The following is a 22,355-nucleotide window of genomic DNA, read 5'->3' on the forward strand; positions in this document are numbered from 1 at the left end:
GTGGTGAAATGCAACAAGTTTAACAGAGTTCAGGGATAAGAACAGGAGTACTTGTGGCACCTTCGAGACTAACAAATTTATTTGAGCATAAGCTTTCGTGGGCTACAGCCCACTTCATCAGATGCATAGAATGGAACATATAGTAAGAAGATATATATACATACAGAGAACATGAAAAGGTGGAAGTTAATTAAGATGAGTTATTATCAGCAGGAGAAAAAAAGCTTTTGTAGTGATAATCAAGATGGCCCATTCCAGATAGTTGACAAGAAGGTGTGAGGATACTTAACATGTGGAAATAGATTCAATTTGTGTAATGACCCAGCCACTCCCAGTCTCTATTCAAGCCCAAGTTAATGGTATCTAGTTTGCAAATTAATTCTAGTTCAGTAGTTTCTCATTGTAGTCTGTTTTTGAAGCTTTTCTGTTGCAAAATTGCCACCTTTAAGTCTGTTACTGAGTGACCAGAGAGGCTGAAGTGATCTCCTACTGGTTTTTGAATGTTATGATTCCTGATGTCAGATTTCTGTCCACTTATTCTTTTGCACAGAGACTGTCCGGTTTGGCCAATGTACAGGAATGAACATGAAGAATATCAAATGTAGCAAACTGGAGGGGAATTGTCATGGGCAGAATGTGGTTAACCAAACTAGACAGCTGCTGCTTATAAAAAATTTGAAATCTTGTTGACCCAATAAATGAAATGAGCTTCTGTTGTGTGAATGCTGACATGGTGTTCTCTACAAAGATCACAGTATAGTTACATACTGAACTACCCCTCAGCTTGCTACAGACATCCAGTTATGGGTCTGACATTATGCAGTGAGAAATGCAGCTACTGTATGTTCATTTAAACCAAACTAACCAGGAGGAAAAAGCTCTGCACCTTTTGAAGCATCTGGAAATTTCTCTCCCAAGCCTATGAGATTCACTTGGACTACATGGATCAGAATGGATTCCCAAAAATCTCTACAGAAGAGCGAATGCTTACCCAAGAAAAATTCGTAGGTAATCCTGGATGCAAAACTACCTTACTATTTACTTGCAGATTTTGATCCAAGTGTGCCTTTTGGATGAGATGTAAAAGTGCCTTTTGGCAACTTCAAGATCCGTGGAACACACTGAATGGCAGGCCTGATGTCTTGGTCACGTTCAAATACATGTATTCCAATTCCGGCCTAAATAAAATCTCCCCATTAATTCAATTGAATAAAATAGTCTTCTTCATTTTCTGCCCTGAACTGCTGTTACCGTATGCTTTTAAAATATCACCTTGGTCAATGCAGAGGTGGCTGCACTCCAGTGATAGACAAAGTGATCACTACATATAATGTAAATTTTAAATGCAATGATTGCAAAATGCTTTGAATCTTCTGAAATTAAATTTGTTTTACAAACATAACACTATTATTAACATTATTATTACTAGACCTCATCATATCACAAAGGATCCAAAACAACTAAACAGTCAAAAAATAATAAAGTACAAAACAATAAGGGAAATTTGCAAGCACCTTAACATCACACTGGCCTCTGATTCCCCAAGTTTCAGTTCAAATGTGATCTAATAATGTTATGTTGTGCATTGTTTAATCTAATCTTCTAACATGCATTGCAGCACATTTATAATAAGATTATTCAGCCAACATTAATTTGCCTTGCAGATTGGAGAGTATGAAAATAAGGTACTTTCTAGTTTCTCCTTTGCATTATTCACTGAACATATAATAATAGTTTCTGTAGAAGAGATTAAGGGAAGGAAAGATTAAAACTCTGAAAAAACAATATATGTAAATCTAAATATGAGACATCAGCCTTGCAGTTGTTTGCATTGACTGCAAAATATTTGTTAGTTTCTGATGAGAGTAGGTTTTCTCCTTGTTAAAAGGAAAATCCTTAGTATTCACATTTAGAAAAGACAAGTAAATCTCTTTTTTTATGGTTTCTTATCTCCAGTAACAGAAACCATTTCACTCATCAACCACATTTACATTGAAAGCATTACTTGAACTTTCCATGCCTTCCAAAAATCAGTAACAGTCAATAAAAAAGTAAGTTATACTTCTGATCACTTGATTCATGGGACAGTTGTGTGCAAATCCTTGTACAAGTGTGCTTGGTTCTAAACAGTGGGGCAAAGGGATCCAGGGATATTCCAAAAGCTCAGCATAGAAGAGAGTTTACTTAACCTGCATTCAATCTTGATAATGTAATAATGAGTCTTTTAAAAGGATAATTTTAATTCCCCTATCTACAGCAATAAAGACTGTGTACAGCTAATCTCGTTTGCCCTTTCAATTAAACTTGTTCAGGACGTTCTATTTAGTCAGCACCCTGAATGGGTCATTAAAATTCTTGTTCTGTAAGAGTTGTGTGCAGTGCACTGTTGTTTTTAAATTCCATTAAATCCAAATGGTCTTTATCGCCCCATGACCACTGCGACTTCAATCAGCCAGTTTAATTACCTTACAAAATTGTCAGCAGAAGCAGCAAAGACAAACAGGAATGGCTGTGACGTTATCAAATTGAAATCTTCCTCTGTGCTGTTTAATCTGGACCAGTCAATAACAAAGCTTCTCACCTCCTTCCTTTCTTCCCGAGGCTCTTAACCTTACTCTTCCTCCAAAAGATTGCTGCTGCTGTTGTTGTGTTTAAGACAGATTTTGAATACCTCGCTCTGAGGACTTTAATACACTTTGAAGGCTCCTTGCCCTTGGCAAGTAAAATTTTCACTAGCTCCCAACAAACAAAGAAATACAACAGTCCTGAATCTTTAAGGGTTGCTGAACCCGACAGCTCTTTTCCAGATTTCACCGTTTCCCTGATCTGAAGACAGATACCCCCCACACACAACACAACACGTGCACACGCATAGATTAAGTACACGTCGAAAGATAGGTAAATAGAATAGATCCTTCCACTTAAACTCGGTCTGACTTTACCTTCCCAGTTCGGGGATTGCAATAGCAATGTACAGTCATGTCGGCGGAAGAGGAATCAAATGGAAAGAAACTCCACACTGGAGATGCCTAACACCGAGTACAAAGCAGTAAAACACTATTGCCCGAGAGGTATAGATGTATGTCTGGGGAGCCTGCAAACTATATAAGCCCAGTGTCCAGAAAGGCAGCTTTCCCTGTATGCTACCTAGTGTCTTTGCTAGTTTTAATGATGGTCTGGCAAAACGGTCGGTAATACATAGTTGGCCATCCGCGATGGCATTAGGAGCTAATTCCAGCTGCTGGCCACGTAGTGTCTTCCTTATTCTGGCGCGTGGTAAAAGTTTCTATGAAAAGAGACTCATTTGGCTCAGTGGGAATGAACACAACGAAGCAATAACGGAGATGAAGCCCAAATGCCAAATCTTCATTGAAGAAGCCCCTGCTGTTCTGTCACTGGGAACCATTAGAAAAGAGACCAAAAATGAGGTGAGTTTTCCTTTTTATCTTTAAGACAATAAAGCCACTTTCAATTGTTTTCTGGACATATTTTCCCCAATTTGATGAAGGGCAAACACGCAAATGTAGCACTTGAAGGGGCTGGTAGGGGGAACGGATCAATATGCCCTGTGCTTTCCCGGAGACGGGCTCAGTTTAGTTGCTTTTCAGCAACTAAACTGACAGTTCTGACAGTTCCTAGTTCTACCGCATTCCCTGAGAGAGAGAGTTGGGCCTTCCTTTGCTTTTGCACCCACGGGGGAAAGAATCTGTGCAATTAAGTTTAGAAGGGTAACTAACCACAATATTCAGCTAACTCCCCCCATAGGCTTGGAATCTGTTTTTATTGGAGACGTCCACAACAGCTGAGCAACAAAAGGTCACTCTCTATAGGGAGTTGTAGTCCTGATTCTCAGCCTTCCTTTCTTTTGTGGATGTAGAAGTGGCGTTTTGTGATTTCATTTACTTGTAGGTTTGTTTTTACAGTGGCATTGAAAATAAAGAAGAGAGAGAGAGGGAGGGACATAAGGTCAAGGGACTAATCATGGTTCAGAGCTTTATGTCTTCAATATACATTCACCGACAGTGCTTGTAATTAGGGGAAATGTAAATTAATCCCAAGTAACCAAATTCTGTTCTCCTGATTCTAGCCAGTTGTCACGCTGATGATGTCCATGCACTACCAGGACAAAGTGAGCAGGATCTGTCTGGCCTCAGATACCTACTTTTAAATATAGGAAGGGTCTAGCATGATTTAGAAATCCTGAAAGGTGTGATTTAAATAAGATGGGGAATTTTAAAATGCTCAGAACATCTAAAATAGGTTACTTGAAGTAGCCAAATGTTTTTAAATGCTCCATTGTCCCATACCACACTGGACAGTGATGAGTTGTTACTGGTATAAACTGTATATAGTTGTCATGATTAACCTCTTAGCACTAACAGTACTTGCTGGGCGTTGCTTTTACACCCGGATTTCTGCTACCTCCTAGCTCCTTTGTCCAGTTTGTTTTGTTAGAACCAGAGGACTCGATCCTTAAACACTGCTTGCTTCTGATCAGCTTGTGGTGCGTTGAAGAGGGGACCTGGGGAACTGATTGTGCACTAGGAAAATATCGTGGACATTTAAAAAACCAGTAGTAGGTGCATCTAAACTCAGCACCAGCCGAAGTTGCTTATCTTGATCCTGAAACGCTTTGGTCTGAGGCTCTCACGAACGCAGTGACCCCACTCTTGCGTGTAAGTAGGCTGCTGTGGGCAAACAAATACAGGTAAATATAGTGATGGAAAGACCATCGTGTGTGGCGGTGAGGGCAGGCTGATTTACGGAGTGGCTTAATGATGTGCACAGAGGTGTGTTTGATTCAGGTTTAGGACTTCCTTTTCTTATAAATCAACAGTACATTTAAAAAGTGATCCACGGACCGACTTACCTGTGCATTTCTGCAACTCCAAGAGCTAAGGTATGGATTTCTGCCAGAGTTAGATTTAACACAGCGGAGACAACAGTGATGCAAATAAGACACCGTTCTGGCCTCTCCTTTTATTCTAAGGCTAGAACCTCGTGTTATAATCACAATAATATTTTCAGTGCCTTTTCTTAATTCTCTTTCAAATTCTTGACTACCGTGGGTGCAAGTCTCGTGCCTATCGTTTTTTTGGGCTTGTGTACAGGAAAGTATTCGGGAACTGCAATAAGAGAGTTGGCTGTATGCCATTTACAAGGGATCGCTTTATTGCGGTGCCAAAATATCAGCTGGTCCTGCTCCAGCAACAGGAGTCAGAAATCCACGCAGACATTTTTCCTGCATCTGGACTGGGGTGGGTAAAGGCTAGGTTGACTTAATGTTACTAGAGAGTTAGTTATGGTCGCACATCAGCCTTTCCTGGGCTCGATCCACAGCGCGTGGGTAAAAATGAGTGAGTGAGGCTGCTTATGACAAATAACCCGGGCGTTCGGCTTTCCTGTGCGGTAGCTCGAAGCGGGGCTGACAGGACAGGCCGGCTAGTCTCAATAGTGGCACAGCCGTGGGAAGGACAAAGCGACTCCATGGTGGGTTCATTTGCACAGGAGGAATGAGGGGGCTGGAGCGCAGGCAAGCTACACGATCTCCCCTGTTGCCATAGCGCTGCTAGCTGCGAAGGAAAAGCGGAGGCTGGCAGGCTGCCTTTTAAAGGGAATCTTCCGCGCTCCTGCCTAGACCCAGGAAGAACTCCGATGGGCAACAACAGACGCATCAGTTCAGTAGCAAGGACATTTCGGAGTGGCACGGTGGGAACAGGTGCCGGGGAGGGAGAAGGCGGGGAGAGGGGAGCGCGGTATGATTACCACTTGAAATAATTCAAGATTTTCATTACACAATTGTTATTCCCGGCTTCCCCCAGCCAAACGATCTAACCCTCCTGGGAATGCACAACCCTTCTCTTACATTCAGAATAAGGGCAGTTTTACTCCTGGACTAAATTAAAAGCTAAACTCGATCACAATGAGAGATATGCAACAGGCCACGCTGACAAGCGAAAAGAAGCCCTTTTCCTCACTCCCAGGACTCCACACGAGAAATAAAAATAACTTTGACGCCCCTCCCCCAACCCGCAGAGACCGAGAGTAAAGGTGACTTTTTAAGAATGGAAAGGCACCAAATGGTTCCGAAGTGTCTTTCTAGGGTTTTGCAACAAACCAGTGTGAACACCAACCATCGGAGTCTAACCCCAAAACCGAGATGTATGTCCCGGAGACAGACTGGGAGAGGAAGTTAGTCTGGAAAACCCTCTATGCCGCCAATGGCAGCCCTTTGGGAAAGGCACCCAATAAAACCCCGCTGTGACCTTAAGATTCTTATTTTTCTAATATAAAAACACAGGTTGATCAATGATATTCTAATAAGTGTTCCAGCCTCATAATTCAATAAAGATGCTGCTACTGACGAGGCCAGTTTGAATTAACCCACAGATCGGCATTTGGTGATGGTGGAGAGGGAAAGGTGCTTGTTTTCATAGCTACCTCTATAAGTAATTCAAACTCATAGATACCAACGCTCAGCAACAATTGTGAACCTGTTTCGGGTACAGACGGATAACTGGGCAGCGCCAGACGACATTCAGTCATTGCATGATTGCACTGCAATGGCAACGGAGCCGATTCAATGCAAAATAAACCCCGCGATGATATATGGACCTGTTTAGCCGTGTCCAAAGAAACAAGCATTCCTGAAGATGGTTGCTAAGAGCAACGGGCCTTAAGCACCACCTTTAGACCAGATGAAGGCAGAAGAAAGTACACTAGCAATTCAGCACACGAGATCAATAACAACCCGTCGCCTTTTTAATCATTACCAGCCTTCCATTCAACACGAAAATGATTTTTTAAAAGAAATGCAAGACATTCTACCTTTCCCAAGCAAACGAGAGCTGTTAATGGCCCCTGCAATCGCTACAGTGTAAACAATGCAGATACAGAAAAGGAAAGGCAGCATTTTCTTTTGCATACGTAACAAGCTGGCACACAGGATGCCGCTTGCTTGGCACCGCAACTTTTCCAACGCGTGTACAATATGGGAAAGTAAGTCACACACAAACACTAAGCTAGTACCACTTAGGCTGGCGATTGACTGGATCAGTGTTCTTCGCAATTCTCACCACCTTAACTCTTATCTACTTTGCCGAACTTTTCATGCCCAGCTCTGCCCCCATGGCAGGAAACAACATGAGCTTCCAGCGGTTGTTGAAGTTCCTCTTGCTGCTGCTTCCCTAACTAACCCTACATGTGGGAGGCTTTCTAGCAGAAATGCCACACCCGGTTTTTAATACTAGTTTCCAGGAGACGCTGAGGGTTTCCTTGATCTGTGAAACCGCTATGCTTGTTGTCACTGCCCTGCCTATGACATCTCTCAGTCTCTTTGTCTTACAGGGGAAATAATTACCAAGTCACTTTCCCTGATGAGAGGAGCTTTTCTGAAATGTGTCATAGCCCTGCATCAATGCTTCTTTGGTATCCCACTAATCGCTGATAAATAATCTGTTCTACTACAGCGGAACCCCCAATAAAGTAAACTACAAGATCTTTCAAGAACAACAGAACTGAAGGTCTCTTCCAGGGTCACATTAATATTGAATCTGCCCCGAAGCTCTGACTGAGAGAGGGCCATGGAAAAGCTGGAGGTCGAAACTTACCAACTAGTTGTCAGATTTTTAACTAATCAACAGCTATTTTAGCCGCGTTTCCTACTGCTATGGCAACAAAAAAGGCACAGCACGAGGAAGCCACACAAGCTCTGATCACCCCGCAGAGCTTCCGGGAAGCACGTTTGACAGTCATTTTTTCCTTATTATTATTTATTACTATAATCGGCGATACAAAAACAATCAATTTAGCCATGCGGACACAAAATAAAGAGGGTCTTCGGTAACTGACTCCAATAGCATCCCCCAGAGCCTTGTCTCTCTCTCCCCGCTCCCCACCTATCGACATCATCGTGCATATAACTATTCAGCCTGAAATACACAATGTAAAGTGCAGGGGAAATCTTACCAAATCTTAATACATGTGTAGTTCCTTGAGAATATCCAATCCACAGTAAGCAAAGAAGGAGTCTAATGGTGCATCTGAAGACTGGATTAGTTAGAATCGGGGAAATAATCTTCATGGTGTTTCTATGCACACACGCGCTGCCTTACTTCCCCCTTCTAAGCGTCAGGTTCCCCGGTAGGGTAAGAGTGAGGATACGTAGACTGTTAGCCCTCAGACACGATCACGGCATGGTCACAGAGAGAGGAGAGAGTCTACGCTTCCCAAACCCATTAGCAATCCCTGCATGTTCTTCATTCACTGCGCCAAGAAGCAACCTTCAACTGCAAGGAATGGTGGGACATCCATGTTAGTCGGGGGAGAATCCTTGCGAAATCCAAACACACACAATGTCCAGCCGGGTAAACCTGGGAGGCAAGAAAGGAGGGAAATCGATAAGTAATCCAGCTCGAGAAATCGCTGAGCTATCGCCACATAGCGAGAGTCAACGAGCTCCGGGCGTTTTAGTGGCGAAGCTTTTGCTGTGCTCCCATTCTACTGCACTGCTGCACAGCTTCTGACGTGAAGCCAAGATTAAGTGAGAAAAATTGAGATAGCTCTTCGCTTCTTAAGGCTGCCTGCCAGGCAGCCTTCCCAATTTCTGCCATGTAACCGACCTGATCGCCTCGCGTTGTTGAAAAATCAGCTCCGTTTTATTTACGTGCGTACAATTATTATTTGTGTTTATTTTCTATAATAGCTATTTTCCTGCAAAGGGGCAGCTATGGTGTACGTGCGCGCGCGGTTCTATAAAAATCAGTTCATGAATTTTAACAGCTGACTAGCTGGGTGGAAATCACTTAGCCTCGGAATTCTGAAAGAGGAGGTATTACAAGGGGTGACAGTATGTCATGAAGGGTATCAGGCTAAGGCTTAGGCTAAAAAAGGTCCCAATAGTTTAATTCGCTTCCTATTACTTATGCACATTTAATGCTATTAATGTAAACGTGATGACTTGTATACTGACTGTCTTTTGGCAACTTGTAGCTGACTCTGATCACCGAACATCCAAGCTTTAGCAAAGTACAGAACAATTTTGCAGTGTTAAAATATATATATATATATATCTAATGCTGAACTGAAAGTCCTACATATTCATTTCGCTCAGTTTGCTTGAAACGACAATGCTATTTGAAAGAGAGGATGTGTGGATTTACATGTTTCATATTCTACACTCCAAAATGCCTCTCTATCTTTGGCACTAAACTCTCTTTGACTGTGGTTTTATTAAGGTTCTACTTTTTATACTTGCATAGCGAGACCTATGGTTAAAATGGGACTGTAGTCTAAACACATATAATATTCCACTATCCTTAGTAAGTATAACAGTACTTGCTAGTTTGCTTCTGGGACATTTAGTTTGCATCCTCAAACAGCTATGGACTTTTTTTCTTTTCTTTTCCTAATGTATTCCATATAAAGGTGCACTCATTCTCGGCAACATTTCAGATTTTCCTTGTCAAGATACTTTAAGTTGTGTATTCACTCCTATGTGCATTCATTAAAACACATTGGTCGAGAATGGACAGCAATTTTAAAAAAATCTGAAAGTGAAGCTTTCACTGAAGCTATTTGGAGTTTTTATTATAGATATTAAAATACCATTCCTAGTACCCCACAAGGAAAATGAATGTAGATTCATCTGTATTCTGCCTGGGGTCTACCCTCTCTTTATTGCAGAAGAAAATCTCAGGGAGAGAGATTTTTATCACAGATGAAGACAGCATAGACTTGGCTTTACAGAACGTCAGACTGAAGAAACACATTCTTGGATCTATCAAGAGTGTAGCAACACAGACGTGAGTTGTGGTTAATTCTTAATAATTCTATGCATACTTTAGACATGCAGAATAAGTGATATTAAAATTGAAATTACCTATAATCTTGAGACCATGTGTTCCTAAAAGCGTTAACAATTCACAATAACTTTCTACCCTTATGGGTTACTGATGTTCTCTGACCATGTCTTCTTCAGATATTGTAAAAATGCTGATGAAAAGAAATTTATATTCTGCGAGGGGCTTATTAAACATTGCTGATTTCTTGTCTTTAAAATGGAGGCATAACTGCAGTGTCAAAAATAAGTATCATGAATGGCTACTTCTGCAGTCTAGCAGGCAATTCAATCAAATGATTTGACTATTAGAGTACTCTAAAAAGAACACCTAGTGCTAAAAGCAAGGATATCTAGCGACTCCTTCAGTTCCCATTTAGAATATCTCTCAGGAAAATGTACAGTTTGCGGTGCTCTTTCATGTATTTGCTGTTTCATTTACTCTGATCTACTTGTTCATATCTTATCTTGGTCCAAGGAGGAATAAAACTGACTTGAGTGGTAACTGTGCATTCTTAATTTTGCTACAGTAATGAATTAGCGGAGGTTAGGCATCTTCAAATGCTCATTGGGTTGCGAATTATCAGAACGTAGCACTATTTATAGACTGAACTTTTAAAAAGCATGGAAAATTATAAGATTCATTGTCTTATTTTGCAAACGTAGCGCATTAATCAAGAAATGAGAATAAACTATTTTAACCTTCTGTTATCCAAACTTATTTTCTAAACTACCTGGACAAATATGCAGCTACCTGTAATAAAAGACTAACAAAATTCCCAGCTTGCCAAGGCTCTTATACAAGCACTGAAACTTCAAAACCATCTATTATAAATGGATTTTAAAATTAAATGTTCAATATTCTACATTCCAAAACCTGTGCACATGCATGACATTCAAATTAACTCTCTTTTCACCCTCAATAACCGTCCAATACTAACCTGACAGCACACACCACCATGGACAGCGACTGGACCTGTCCAGCTGAAATACGGTGGCGATAGGAGGGCTGCATTCCCTTTTCAGCACCACGGAGAGCACCACTCCTTAAGCATCATTGCCGTTGAGCTATATTACCTAAGCCATGTGTCATTTTACGTGTCAAAATACATTTTCCCCCTCCAATGGTTTCCCAATACAGAAAGGGAATTAATGTATTTTATTCACACTTTTAAAGACGCACTCTATTCTTTACTATGTTGGCCGGACTGTGTTTTTATTGGTATTTCACAGGGTTGCCTTGAGTATCTCCTTTATTATGTCCTACCACATATGTTTCTCTAGTATCTTATGAAAATATCTTTTTTCTCAAGGAAGATTGTGGTTAACTCAGAATTCTTACATGGCGTCCTTACTTTTTGGTAAGGAATGTCTTGCAAGCCACCAAATATTTAGAACTCGGTGAAAAAAATTGCCTACATTTGATGGCTAAAAATAATTTATAAAACATATACTTAGCTAAAGCCTAAACTCTACCATGTCCAGATTCCCAGCTGTTGAGAGGATTTCAGTTTCTCCTTATTAAACACCTTTTAAAAACCCTTTTTTCTCTTTTAAAATATTTTAGTATAAAAACTGAAAAGTGCCATAGCACCCTTCATGGCTTTTTCTTCCCAGTATTGTACACAGCTAAAGGATTAACACGGCTATTTATACAGTATTTTACCGAGGGAGCTGATCTTGTCTTTTCAATGCTTGTTAACCCTGCTACTCAATTCTTTTCGGATATAGGGCTAGCTGAAGCTGGTGTCCACTCTACATACCCATAATCTGCCACAATAAGGTTGAAATATTCAGTTTCCTGTTATAAGTCTTGATTTGTTCTTCAACTTCACCGCCTGGTAGCTACATGTTTTTTAGTGTCCAGGGCCAGCGCACAGGTGAAGCAGATACGAAAATACATGTTTCAGCTGAAAAAAAAATCTAAGTAGACATTGCGTAAATTCATTAAAAACTATGCTGGGTATTAAAAGCCTACTAATTGTGTGTTATGTGTGTGCCCTGTGTATCCAATGTTCTTATGTAAATAATGTTTCCTTAGGAAAAGGGGCATTGGTTTAAATTATGCATTTAAGCGATTACTTTAAGCGATTACATATAAAAGATTACCTTTTATACAAAGTCTTTCTTCTTCAGAGCATATTTTATGTCCTTTACTTATACTAAAAGTTAATCTAGTTCCATTTAGCTGCCACCTGCTGGGATATACATTTTTACCACAGCAATTTAAGATAATTCTTTCCATTATCAGGTCATAGCTACATATCTAAGAACTGACCACAGAGCTTGTATCATGGGCCTTACATCACTTAACTTCCTGATTGTTCCCCTCCTAAGGAGAACAGAGAGAAATGTAGAATCGGCGTGTGACATATGGTCCTTGACTCATTGTTCCTTGGACATTTTTCGGTGAATAGTTGCAAACGCCTCAGACTTGTCGGCCACCAGAGTCTGCCTGCTGTTGCAATCTGGTGAGAGGAAAGCAGAATCCTTCTGCAACACCTGACCAACCCCACCAGATCCGTACACAGAAGTATTGCAGATTTGCTGACAAATCAGTAACCTGGTCCACCCCTTTAAACGTTTGCCAAAGTACTAAAATTAATGTTGATGTTATCAGTTAAAAACACATTGCGGCCCACTTGCACTCCACTCCCACAAGCTATAAAAACGGTAGGTCCCCCTTGTCTGTTATTAGCTTAGTCCAGATTTATAACCAAGTTTCTGCTGCGCCGATGATTAATGACATTTTAAGATGGTAATTAATTTTTTAGCTGCTGGAGAGACGTGCATCCTAATTAACGAACTGAGTATGTGATAGATTTACTTGTTCAGGCACTTTTTGACTTCACAGCAATGCACTCCTTGGCATATTTTTAAGCAGCAAAAGCAAACATTTATGGCTTTACCTATACATCAGCTTTCTCCCCCTGCTACCCCCCCCCCCACACACACACACAGTATCTGGGAAAGGTTGGAGAAGGATTTTTCTTTATTCCACCAACAAGTTTCTAAGAAAAAACTGAAGGGAGCTTTTTCATTTGAACGCATTCCTTCATTTTCACTGCACACGCTGTATTGGCAGTCACGACTACATGATACAGAAAGGAATGTTTCCCACTGAATACAGAGAGCCTCAGACACTAGCCAGGTTTACAGTGGGTGGCTTCTCAAAGAATGTGGAATTTCATCTTTGATCAATAACAACAGGACTGTCTATCATAGAGTAGACAGTTGGTTGTATAATGTAGTAAATGACTGGACAGTGGAAGGGAGGAGAGACATGTGGACAGTGGAAGGGCGGATGAGACATCAGACGAAGTACAGACTATTGTCCACCAAGTTAGAGCACGTCTCATCCTTTCTCCTCAGATGGCTAGTTTTCTAAGGAAGGCGACTTGATGTATTTTTAAGACAAAATCGTGACCCCGGAGAAGGAAGTAAGCAGGGTCACAAGAGGAGATGACACCCCTCAAGCTTTTGAGGCTAACTCGGATTCTGCTCTGGCATATCGTGACTATATAGCGCCGGAGAACCAGAGCAACAGATATCTCCGGGATACTTTGGGGGAAGCTGGTGTTGCTTTTGTTGCCCTGACCTGGAGGACAGGGGTTGCCAGCTGGATGACTGATAACTAGACAGTCCGTAGGAATCTGGGAGGCAGCAGTGCTCAGCTCAGCCAGCTGCAAGCCGGTCTGGATTTGTTCAAAGAAACCCCGACAATGCCACTTACAACAAACCATGCCCGGTGCAATCACCAGCCTGGCGGCTCTCGGGTGCCATCTCTCCCGCCCCTCGCCCTCTTCCGCTCGCCCCCTCCTTGCCCCCTTCCACGGAGAGCAGGAGAAATGCCCAAGCCCGGGTTTTTCCAAAGAGGCGCGAGCCCCTAGCGCGGCCGGGGTCCCGCCCCGGAGGGGAGTTCTTACCTTGCGGTGCGGACAGGTGCTCGGCGCGGCTGGCCGGGTTCACGGGGCAGGCAGAGCCCGGGACCGATGCTGCCCACAAAGTAGCGCAGCAGTTGGCCGGGCTGTGGGAGCGAGGTGCCGGCGGCGCGCGGAGCTCGAGTGAAAGCGGCAGCGGCGGTAGCTGCAGCTGCAGCCCAGCAAAGAGACACGCCTCCTGCCGGGAGCGCGGCGCAGCGCCCTTTAAAGGCACAGAGCTCCTTTTCCTGCTCCACCGCCGCCGGGCCCCACGCACCGCTCACACCCCCAGCCGAGCCTGCCTCAAGCACAGGCCAGGCGGGGGGCTGCTTGCGACCCTGATCCTTTGGCCCAGTGCCTCCCCCGCAGGCACGTGCAAGCTCCGCTACAGACACCTCCTGGGAGGGGACAGAGCTCTGCTCTCGCAGCTGGGGCCAAAGGCAGCCGCGAGCCGGATGCCACATTTTGGCTTGGGGGCACCGCAGAACCATACAGCCGACCCCGTTCACAAGGGAGATAATACCGCACGTCGCGCTTGGAACCGCCAAGATCTGAACCGCTGCCAAGGGGAAGGGAGAAGGTGGGGAGGAATCGGGGGGTTGAAGAGCTAAGGAACTCACGCTGTCCTTATGTGCAAAATACCAGCAAGGAAGCTGAGTTACCTATAGCCTGCTGTGGGAATAGGATCTGCATTTATTCTTCAAGAGCAGCTGTCTTGGGGTTTAGGAAGGTATTAAAACGTACAAATCTAGTTCCCTTTGGCTACATCTCTATTGCTTCCTCATGAGGGATTCCTCTTGCCCTCCCTGCTTGAATACACAGTTCTAAAAGTGGGAAGAAGCTGAGTTCTAGCACTTCCCCCCGCAGAAGCTGAGTCCCAGCACTGTGAGAATGTAAAGGGTGGAGGCGAATTTCTCGGGGTGGGGGGACAAAAATGCAGAGGCTAGAAGAGTGATCTGGGATGTTAAAGGCCATAGTTCTGGAAAGGAAGAAACAAACAGAACAGCTAATGGGAAGGTCTGATCAAACATATACTATCTCCCTCTCTGACTTGCTCCCTAAGGCGACCTGACCCGTAACATTACCGGAGTTCACTTCTGATATGTCTAAAGCTCACAAATTAACTGTAGAAACAAAGGAGCCTTTCCGACTTGCCCAGCCAGCAAGCCCGAGCCCTGTCCCGCTTTAAAGCAGCGCTGCAGGAATTTCATGCATTCTGCTCTCCCCTGTTCAGGTTCCTATGCAGCCTTAGAAGAATTTCCCTATTTTCCCATTCTCCCTCTGTTTTCTGCGTCCCATTTGAGACCTGCGTGGAAGCATTACAGGAATTCTCCTGCTTTCCTAGCTGTAGCTTCCCCCTGCGTTCTTGATTTCCAGCTCAGCTATGCCTGGAAGCTTTAGAGGAGTTCCCCAGCTCAGCTCTCCTATCTTCCCATGGGTTCTGCTTCCTACCTGGCGTGCGACCTGCAGTATTACAGATGTTGTTCCGCACCAAGTGCTGCCTACACCCCCAAAAGAACTGCATAAAAATTACAAAAACAATCTCCAGCTGCAATCAATGAGCTGGTTTCCAGGGGGCGGAGGGGCGGAGGGACCTCAAAGTGCATCAAAGAGTTAGTTTTTTGGGAGCTGAAAAGGTCCTGTAATTAAGTAAACAGCAGACTTCTTGTGCAGAGTAAATAAATAGTCAATGATTCCATTGTGCAGCAAAAAGCCGGCAGTACAGACGCGCGACTGACTCGCTGCGATTGGGCTCGGGTTGCTGTGACTTGCAGCTTAATCGGCCCCACAGTACACAGCTTAATTACTTGCTGCACACTTCCATGGCCGACAGAAAATTCATTAGCCGCTTAATTTGCCCGAGGCTGTAATGGCGATAACTTGTGCACAGACCAAATACACTCACGTAGGAAACCACTCGTATTAACCGTAAGAGGCTAAAAGAGGTTGGGGATGAGGTGTGACCAGAAGCGGGGAGATTAGGTTTGACAGAGATCACCTGTGGGGTGGGTTAGCGGAGAAGCTGAAGCCATGGGAACCCTGAGGTCAAAGAGAAAGGAATCCGGGGACACTGACTAGATCAATTAAAAGATCTCCACGACAATGCAAACTGCAGCAGAAATGCCTCGGGGGTCAACACTTCAGATCAACGAGGGGCTGGGGAGTCATGTTAAGTCAATAGAAAAATTAATAGTTTGATCTCAAATGACTTGAGGGTTCAACCTACTTTGGTTTATTATTTATGATTAATTATAAACCAGAATCTTATCTCAAAATATTGGCTAAGAAGTGCATATAAATATGTGACTCTGGTATAAGTTTTTGGGTGGAGAAAAGGGGAGAGGGATAAAAGTAATGTGGCATTTCAGTCCTTAGAAGGACATTAATATTCCAAGTTGACAATGGGTAGTATACAGGTCAGTTTCACCTCTACTGTTTCTTTGCTGAGAGATTGGTTACTTCACATCTCCCTTTATTGCCCAGGATGAATTAATATGCCCAAGATATCTACGTCCTGCCCTTTCCACAGCCCAGCAATACCTTTCCCTAAATCTGTCCCCCCATGAGACATGAAATATCAGATTCCTCAAAGCCTAGGTAATATTATTAACACTTATCATCCAGAGATCTTAAAGTACTTTACAAATATGTCATTATCAGCATTTTCCAAATGGGGAAAGTTGGGATGGGAGAAGTTAAGTGACCTGCACAAAGTCACACATCAAGTCAGCAGCAGACTAGAAAGAGAACCAGGGTCTCCTTAGTGCCAAGTCTTTGCACACTCCAAAGTGGCATACTTTTTCATCTAGTTAAAACTCCTATTGATGTAGTAGTTGTATTAGGGAAACAATGGGCACTGGCAATATGGGTTATCAGGAAACTGTAGCTAAAAGTTATCAAAGAAACCTAGATAATGTCATAAATCAGAGCATATGGAATCATGGGCAACAATTCATTAAGCAGAGCTCATTGAAATTTTTCAAAATTTGACTTCAGAATTTCAAATTCAGACACCAGACCCTCCCCACCCCACAAAAAAAAAGAATGATTTTTTCACACACTAAATTCTGATTTTTTTTACTTGCTACAAAGCAGTTAAAATTGAGTTTTTGAAGTTTTGACTAAAATTACAGATTTAAACAAAATGGATGATTATTTGGCAAATATTTACATAAAAATGTTTTCTATTGTTTGTCCAGTTCTGCTGTTAAGAACTTTGAATGGAATTACATGGACTCCCACATAGCTATGTCCTATTGCATTAATGATAAAATAGTACTACTCCCCTCACCTAGAAAAGTACTGCAGTTACTCATCATAAAGTGCACAGTGTATTGTATACCTTTATATCCCTGATATACATTTTTTAAATATTACAATTCCCACTGACTTCATATAGATTTTGAAAGGTGCATTGGAAGACAATGTCAAGAGTCTTGCTTGGTTGAATATTCAACACACTAATGTCATTTTCCTTCTTTCTCCTTTAATGCCATTGTAAACCTTGAAAGGTTCATGATCCCTCAAATAGATTTTCTTGGAAGTTTGTGGGCAGAGTTTAACCTAGTCAGGGTAAGAGTCACAAGAGACTAACAAGAACACCCATTTTGGAGGAGTTCTGACTGATCTCAGAGGGCTGACAGGGCGGTGAGGATTATAGATACAGTGTAATGATTGCTGAATCAAATGCAGGGATTAAATTCAGGACTTCTGGGTGTAGCAGCATAGGCCTCTACTTGAGCTAAAGGACCACGTCCATTAGCTCAGGACCAGTAGCAGACTCAAATCTCCATACTTGGTCTAGCTACTAGAGACAACAAAGAGACATTGTGTTAGTGTGGCTACACATTCCATCTCAACACAGAAATTCCTTGCAAGCTTCAGAGACCTACAGTTGTTCAAGTCCCTGTATGAGCCACCACTTGTAATACTTGAAATGACACTCCTGGTCAGGTTGTGTACAAGGACTAATCCCTGGGCCTTGGTACAAAACATGTGTCTATACAGCTTCACCTAACAAAACAGATCATTTAGCTTAGATGCAACAGCAGTCTCATAAGCCTCCATACATGAGCTAACCACTAGAAGGGGACAATAAGCCACATCGTGTTAGCATGGGTTACACCAGGAGGGTACTAATGCAGAATTGAATTTGTAATTGATTTTGTTTATGTCCATTTGTTATATGGTACTGTTAATTTAAAAAAAAAGTCTGCCTGGCCACCTGATATCTTCCCTCATTTATTGCTATACATTAATTGTAAGAGATGGCATCAAAAGAGTTTTAGTAAAGCAGTAATATATTTAACATGTCCAGAAGAGATGGTAGTTCTCTTGGTAATTCATATGTTTGGGTCATTATATGATTTAGGTACTGGCTGTCTGGGAACATACTTCTCGTCCCTGTCAAGGCAGATAAGTTCATCAGATAAGCTTACACTAAAGTTCCTATATCTGAATGTCCAGGGCAGGACCTTTCCAGCAGAGGGCCCATAACTCTAGAAAAAGAAATGCTTATTTATCATAACTGTGGTTCTTCTGGATGTGATGCAGACATGTATTCCAAATAGGTGTGGGCACACCCCGCATGCCGAAGTTGGAGACTTTTGCCTAGCAATACCCATAGCGAGGCGGCACTCACTCCTCATTCTTGTAGCCCCTCCCCTGGCTATATAAGGTGGTGCCACCCCATCCTCCTTCAGTTCCTTAGCACTGAATGGCCAGGGGAAGACTCCATTGCAGAGGGAACAAAGGGTGGGTCTTTGGTCTTGTGATCGTTACTCAGGTACACTCCGAGCTCCGCTTCTGGCGGGGGGTACTGCTTGTGAGTCACCTACTTGGAATACACATCTGCATCACATTTAGAAGAACCACAGTTACAACAAGTAACCATCTTCAAGTAGATGCAGATGTGTATTCCAAGTAGGTGACTCACAAGCAGTACCCCCCACCAGAAGCAGAGCTCGGAGTGTACCTGAATAAGGATCACAAGACCAATCTTCCAAAATTAGCATCTGCTCTGGGAGAAGCAGTGACTGCATAATCGTCCATAAATGTATGTATAAATTACCAGTGGCCACCATACAAATGTCCAATATGGGAATATTGAGGAAGTCTACTGACATTGCCTGTGCTCTCATCAAAGGAGGCATAACTGACACTCTCTCATATGCAGTCTTGATACAAGATGTTATCCATCTAGAGATGGTCTGTGCAGAGACTGCTTCTCCCTTCATGGGATCCACATATGATACAAACAGGTGAGGTGAAGCACGAAACCGTTCAGCCCTGTTCAGATAAATGGCTAGACCAGGGATCGGCAACCTTTGGCATGCAGCTCACCAGGGTAAGCCCCCTGGTGGGCCGGGCCAGTTTGTTTACCTGCCACATCCACAGGTTCGGCTGATTGAGGCTCCCACTGGCCGTGGTTCGCCGCTCCAGGTGGCGGGAAGCAGCGGCCAGCACATCCCTAGGCCCATGCCGCTTCCTGCTGCCCCCATTGGCCTGGGATGGCGAACCACAGCCAGTGGGAGCCGCGATTGGCCTAACCTGCAGACACAGAAGGTAAACAAACTAGCCTGGCCTGCCAGGGGACTTACCCTAGTGGGCTGCGTGCCAAAGGTTGCAGATCCCTGGGCTAGACAGTATCTAACAGATTGAGGTGTTGCTCCTCTGGGGAGGTGTCATAAACAGATAGTTAAGGGTTAAAGTCTCTTTTACCTGTAAAGGATTAACAAGCTCAGTAACCTGATGAACACCTGACCAGAGGACCAATCAAGGGATAGGATAATTTCAAATCTCTGTGGAGGGAAGCCTTTGTCTGTGTTTCTTTGTTTGGAGTTAGTCTCTTTTTGGATTTAAGAGAGGCCAGTCATATCCTTCAAGTTCTCCAAGTTTCCTGAAATAGCCTCTTCTATTCAATATAGTGAGTATTAGTTAAAAAGGCGGATTAGTCTTTTGAGTTACTTTCTGTATTTGCAATTGTGTGTTTGCTGGATAAATTCTTTATTCCTGTTTGCTGTTACTTTGATTATTCTGAGGAGGAGGGAGGGGGAAGTCTCTCCGGGTTTATAAGTCAGACCCTGTGATATTTTCCATCCTGGTATTACAGAGATAGTGTACTTTCTTTCTTTCTTTAATAAAATCTTTTCTTTTAGAACCTGAGTGATTTCTTCCCTTGTTTGGATATTCAGGGGAAGGGGAGGGGGAAAAGTGAATCCCTCTTTGTTTTGATTCAAGGAGTTTGAATCAAGGTATCTCTTTCAAGGACTAGGGGAGGGGGGCAGAAGGGGGGGGGGATTGGATTATTTCCCTCTGTGTTAAGATTCAAGGAGTTTGGATCTGTGTTCCCCAGGGAAAGTTTGGGGGAACAGGGAGTGTGTTAGACACTTAAAACTGACTGGTGACAGCGAGAACCAGATCTAAACTAGGATTTTAGTTTAGAGGAGTCCATGCAGGTCCCCATCTTGTGAACGTTAAAGTTCAAAGTTGGGAATAAACCTATGACAGGAGGAATGCAGCTTGGGGAAAAATACAGGCTAGTACATTGTCTGTTTCAGAGAACACTTTGGAAATGAACTTCAGGTGTATCCAGAGCATTACTTTGCCCTTGGAGAACTGCATGTAAGGAGGCCCTGCCATCAGGGCCTGTAACTCACCCACCCTCCTGGCATAAGTCATGGCTATCAAGAATGCAATTTTCTGAGATAGCAAGGGCAGCAGACAGGAAGCAAGGTGTTGAATGAAGGCCCCATAATAGCTGCTAAAACCGTGTTCCGTTCTCACAGAAGGATCAGCTCTCAGACCAGCGAATGCAGGCAGAGAAATCCTTGACACTGGAAAAAAACAGTTTCCCTTAGATACAGGGATGAAATCCCAATATTGCTGCCAAGTGCACTGTCAGCAAACTAAGCACCAAGCTCAGTTCCTGAAGTTGTAGCATGTACTTCAAAGTGTCCTGGATGGAAGTCCAAGCCAGATGGGCCCCAGGGGCCTCTTCCACTTCACCAATAAGGTTTCCTACTGTTGAGTAGGACCCGTTGGACAGACTCCAAGCAACGTTCTTCCTCCTCGTTCAGCCATGGAGCAGCCACCCTGCAAGATGCAGGGAGCTGATCACCAGATACAGGATGTGGTCGCGGTCCTGTGTGAGGAGGTTGAGAAGGAGAAGCAGCAGCATTGGAGGCTGAACCGACAGAACAAGGAGGTCCAAGAAACAGCACTGTCTCGGCCATGCTGGTGTGATCAAGATGAGCCTGGCTCAATCTGTCTTGAGTTTGGTGATGATCTGAGGAAGACTGGGATAGGAGGGAAGGCATACAGGCAAATCGACTGCCAGCTGCAGTGGAAGGGGATGACCAGGGTTGAAGAAGAACAACTGGAACAGTGCTCTGGACCAAGAAATCAAAATGGGTGCTTAGCAGGTGCCAAAGTAGGGCAAAGCGATGGGCTGGGCCCCAAGCTCAAATGCTTCTTCTTGTGAGACCTGTCCCTCTTCCAGGGGAAGTGTTATTGCCTCAAGGGAAAGGGTTGCACAAAAGGATGCTGTGCCCTGTACAGCTGTTGTTGCTGCACCCTGTAGTGGTGCATCTGTGTGGGCAGATTGTACTCCCTCCAAGACCGTAAGTTAGCCCTCAAATCCTTAAAGGAATGCAAGGTTTCATCAGGCTTTTCAGAAAATAACGTTCGGCCATCAAAAGGCAAGTCATGAATCGCTTGCTGGACATCCAACGTGATCCCCGAGTTTTGGAGCCAGAAAGCCCCCTTCATAGTAATTGCCAAGGCCACCACACTGACCAAGGTGTCCTCAACATCAAAGGCAGATTGCAAAGACGTCTTGGCCACCAAGTAGCCCTTGGTGACAAATACCTGAAACTCATCATGAAAGGCCTAGGGCAATTGCTCCTCAAATTTGGCCATAGCCAACCAATTGAGAAAGTCCTATTTGGACAGCAAAGTTTGCTGTGTCACAATCCTCATCTGTAGTGATTAAGAGGTGTATATTTTATGGCCAAAAGGTCCAAATGTTTAGATTCTCTATTGTTGGGGGTGGACTCAAACCTGTTCTGCCGGGTTCTGTCATTCACTGCCATGACCACCAAGGAGTTCGGGACCAGATGAGAATACAACCCCTTGTATTCCTGTACAAGCACAAAATAGTGCTTCTCCAAGTGCTTGGCCACTGGCGTTACTGAGTCCAGCATATTCCAAAAGGCTCTTGCAGGTTCAAGGTTCATTAATTGGGAGGGCCATACTCCCTGAGGCAGAGGGCTGGAGAATGTTCACAAGTTTATGGGTATTCTCCTGGAGAAACTCTGCTTGAAAACTGAGGGATGTGGCCACCCAACATAAAAGGTCTTGATACACACTAAAGTACTCTGAGATGGAAAGGAAGGATGACCCATACAGCACTGCATCATCCGGGGACTAGGACAAGGCTGTTGGCTGAAACATAGATGGGTCCTGCTCCTGCAGTAGCATCTCCAGACAAGGAAACTCTGGCTACTTCACAGGAAGGGGAACCGTGAGTGCCTGGGCTTGCAGCTAATCCACAACTGCCAGTGATGCATGAGTAGATGATCTTGCCTTTGACTTGG

The 22,355-nt window shown here is 43.5% G+C and overlaps 1 protein-coding gene across 6 annotated transcripts in view; it reads right to left on the bottom strand.

Moving 5' to 3' along the window:
• GRIK2 (glutamate ionotropic receptor kainate type subunit 2) overlaps positions 1–13,931 on the bottom strand; it is a 591,552-nt gene extending 577,621 nt beyond the window's left edge. For all 6 annotated transcript variants that reach the window (XR_005596176.1, XM_039530285.1, XM_039530290.1 and 3 more), the window contains exons 1-3: positions 13,765–13,931; positions 12,143–12,306; positions 7,969–8,372 (exon numbers count right to left, since the gene is read on the bottom strand). Coding sequence is in view for 5 of the 6 variants with exons in the window: in XM_039530285.1 (XP_039386219.1) it covers positions 7,969–8,083 (115 nt within the window). In the remaining variant the exon portion in view is untranslated. The remainder of the gene's footprint in view (positions 1–7,968; positions 8,373–12,142; positions 12,307–13,764) is intronic.
• Positions 13,932–22,355: the final 8,424 nt, after the last annotated feature.

The sequence above is a fragment of the Mauremys reevesii genome, linkage group 3, assembly GCF_016161935.1.
Source record: "Mauremys reevesii isolate NIE-2019 linkage group 3, ASM1616193v1, whole genome shotgun sequence".
Classification (NCBI taxonomy): Eukaryota; Metazoa; Chordata; order Testudines; family Geoemydidae; genus Mauremys; species Mauremys reevesii.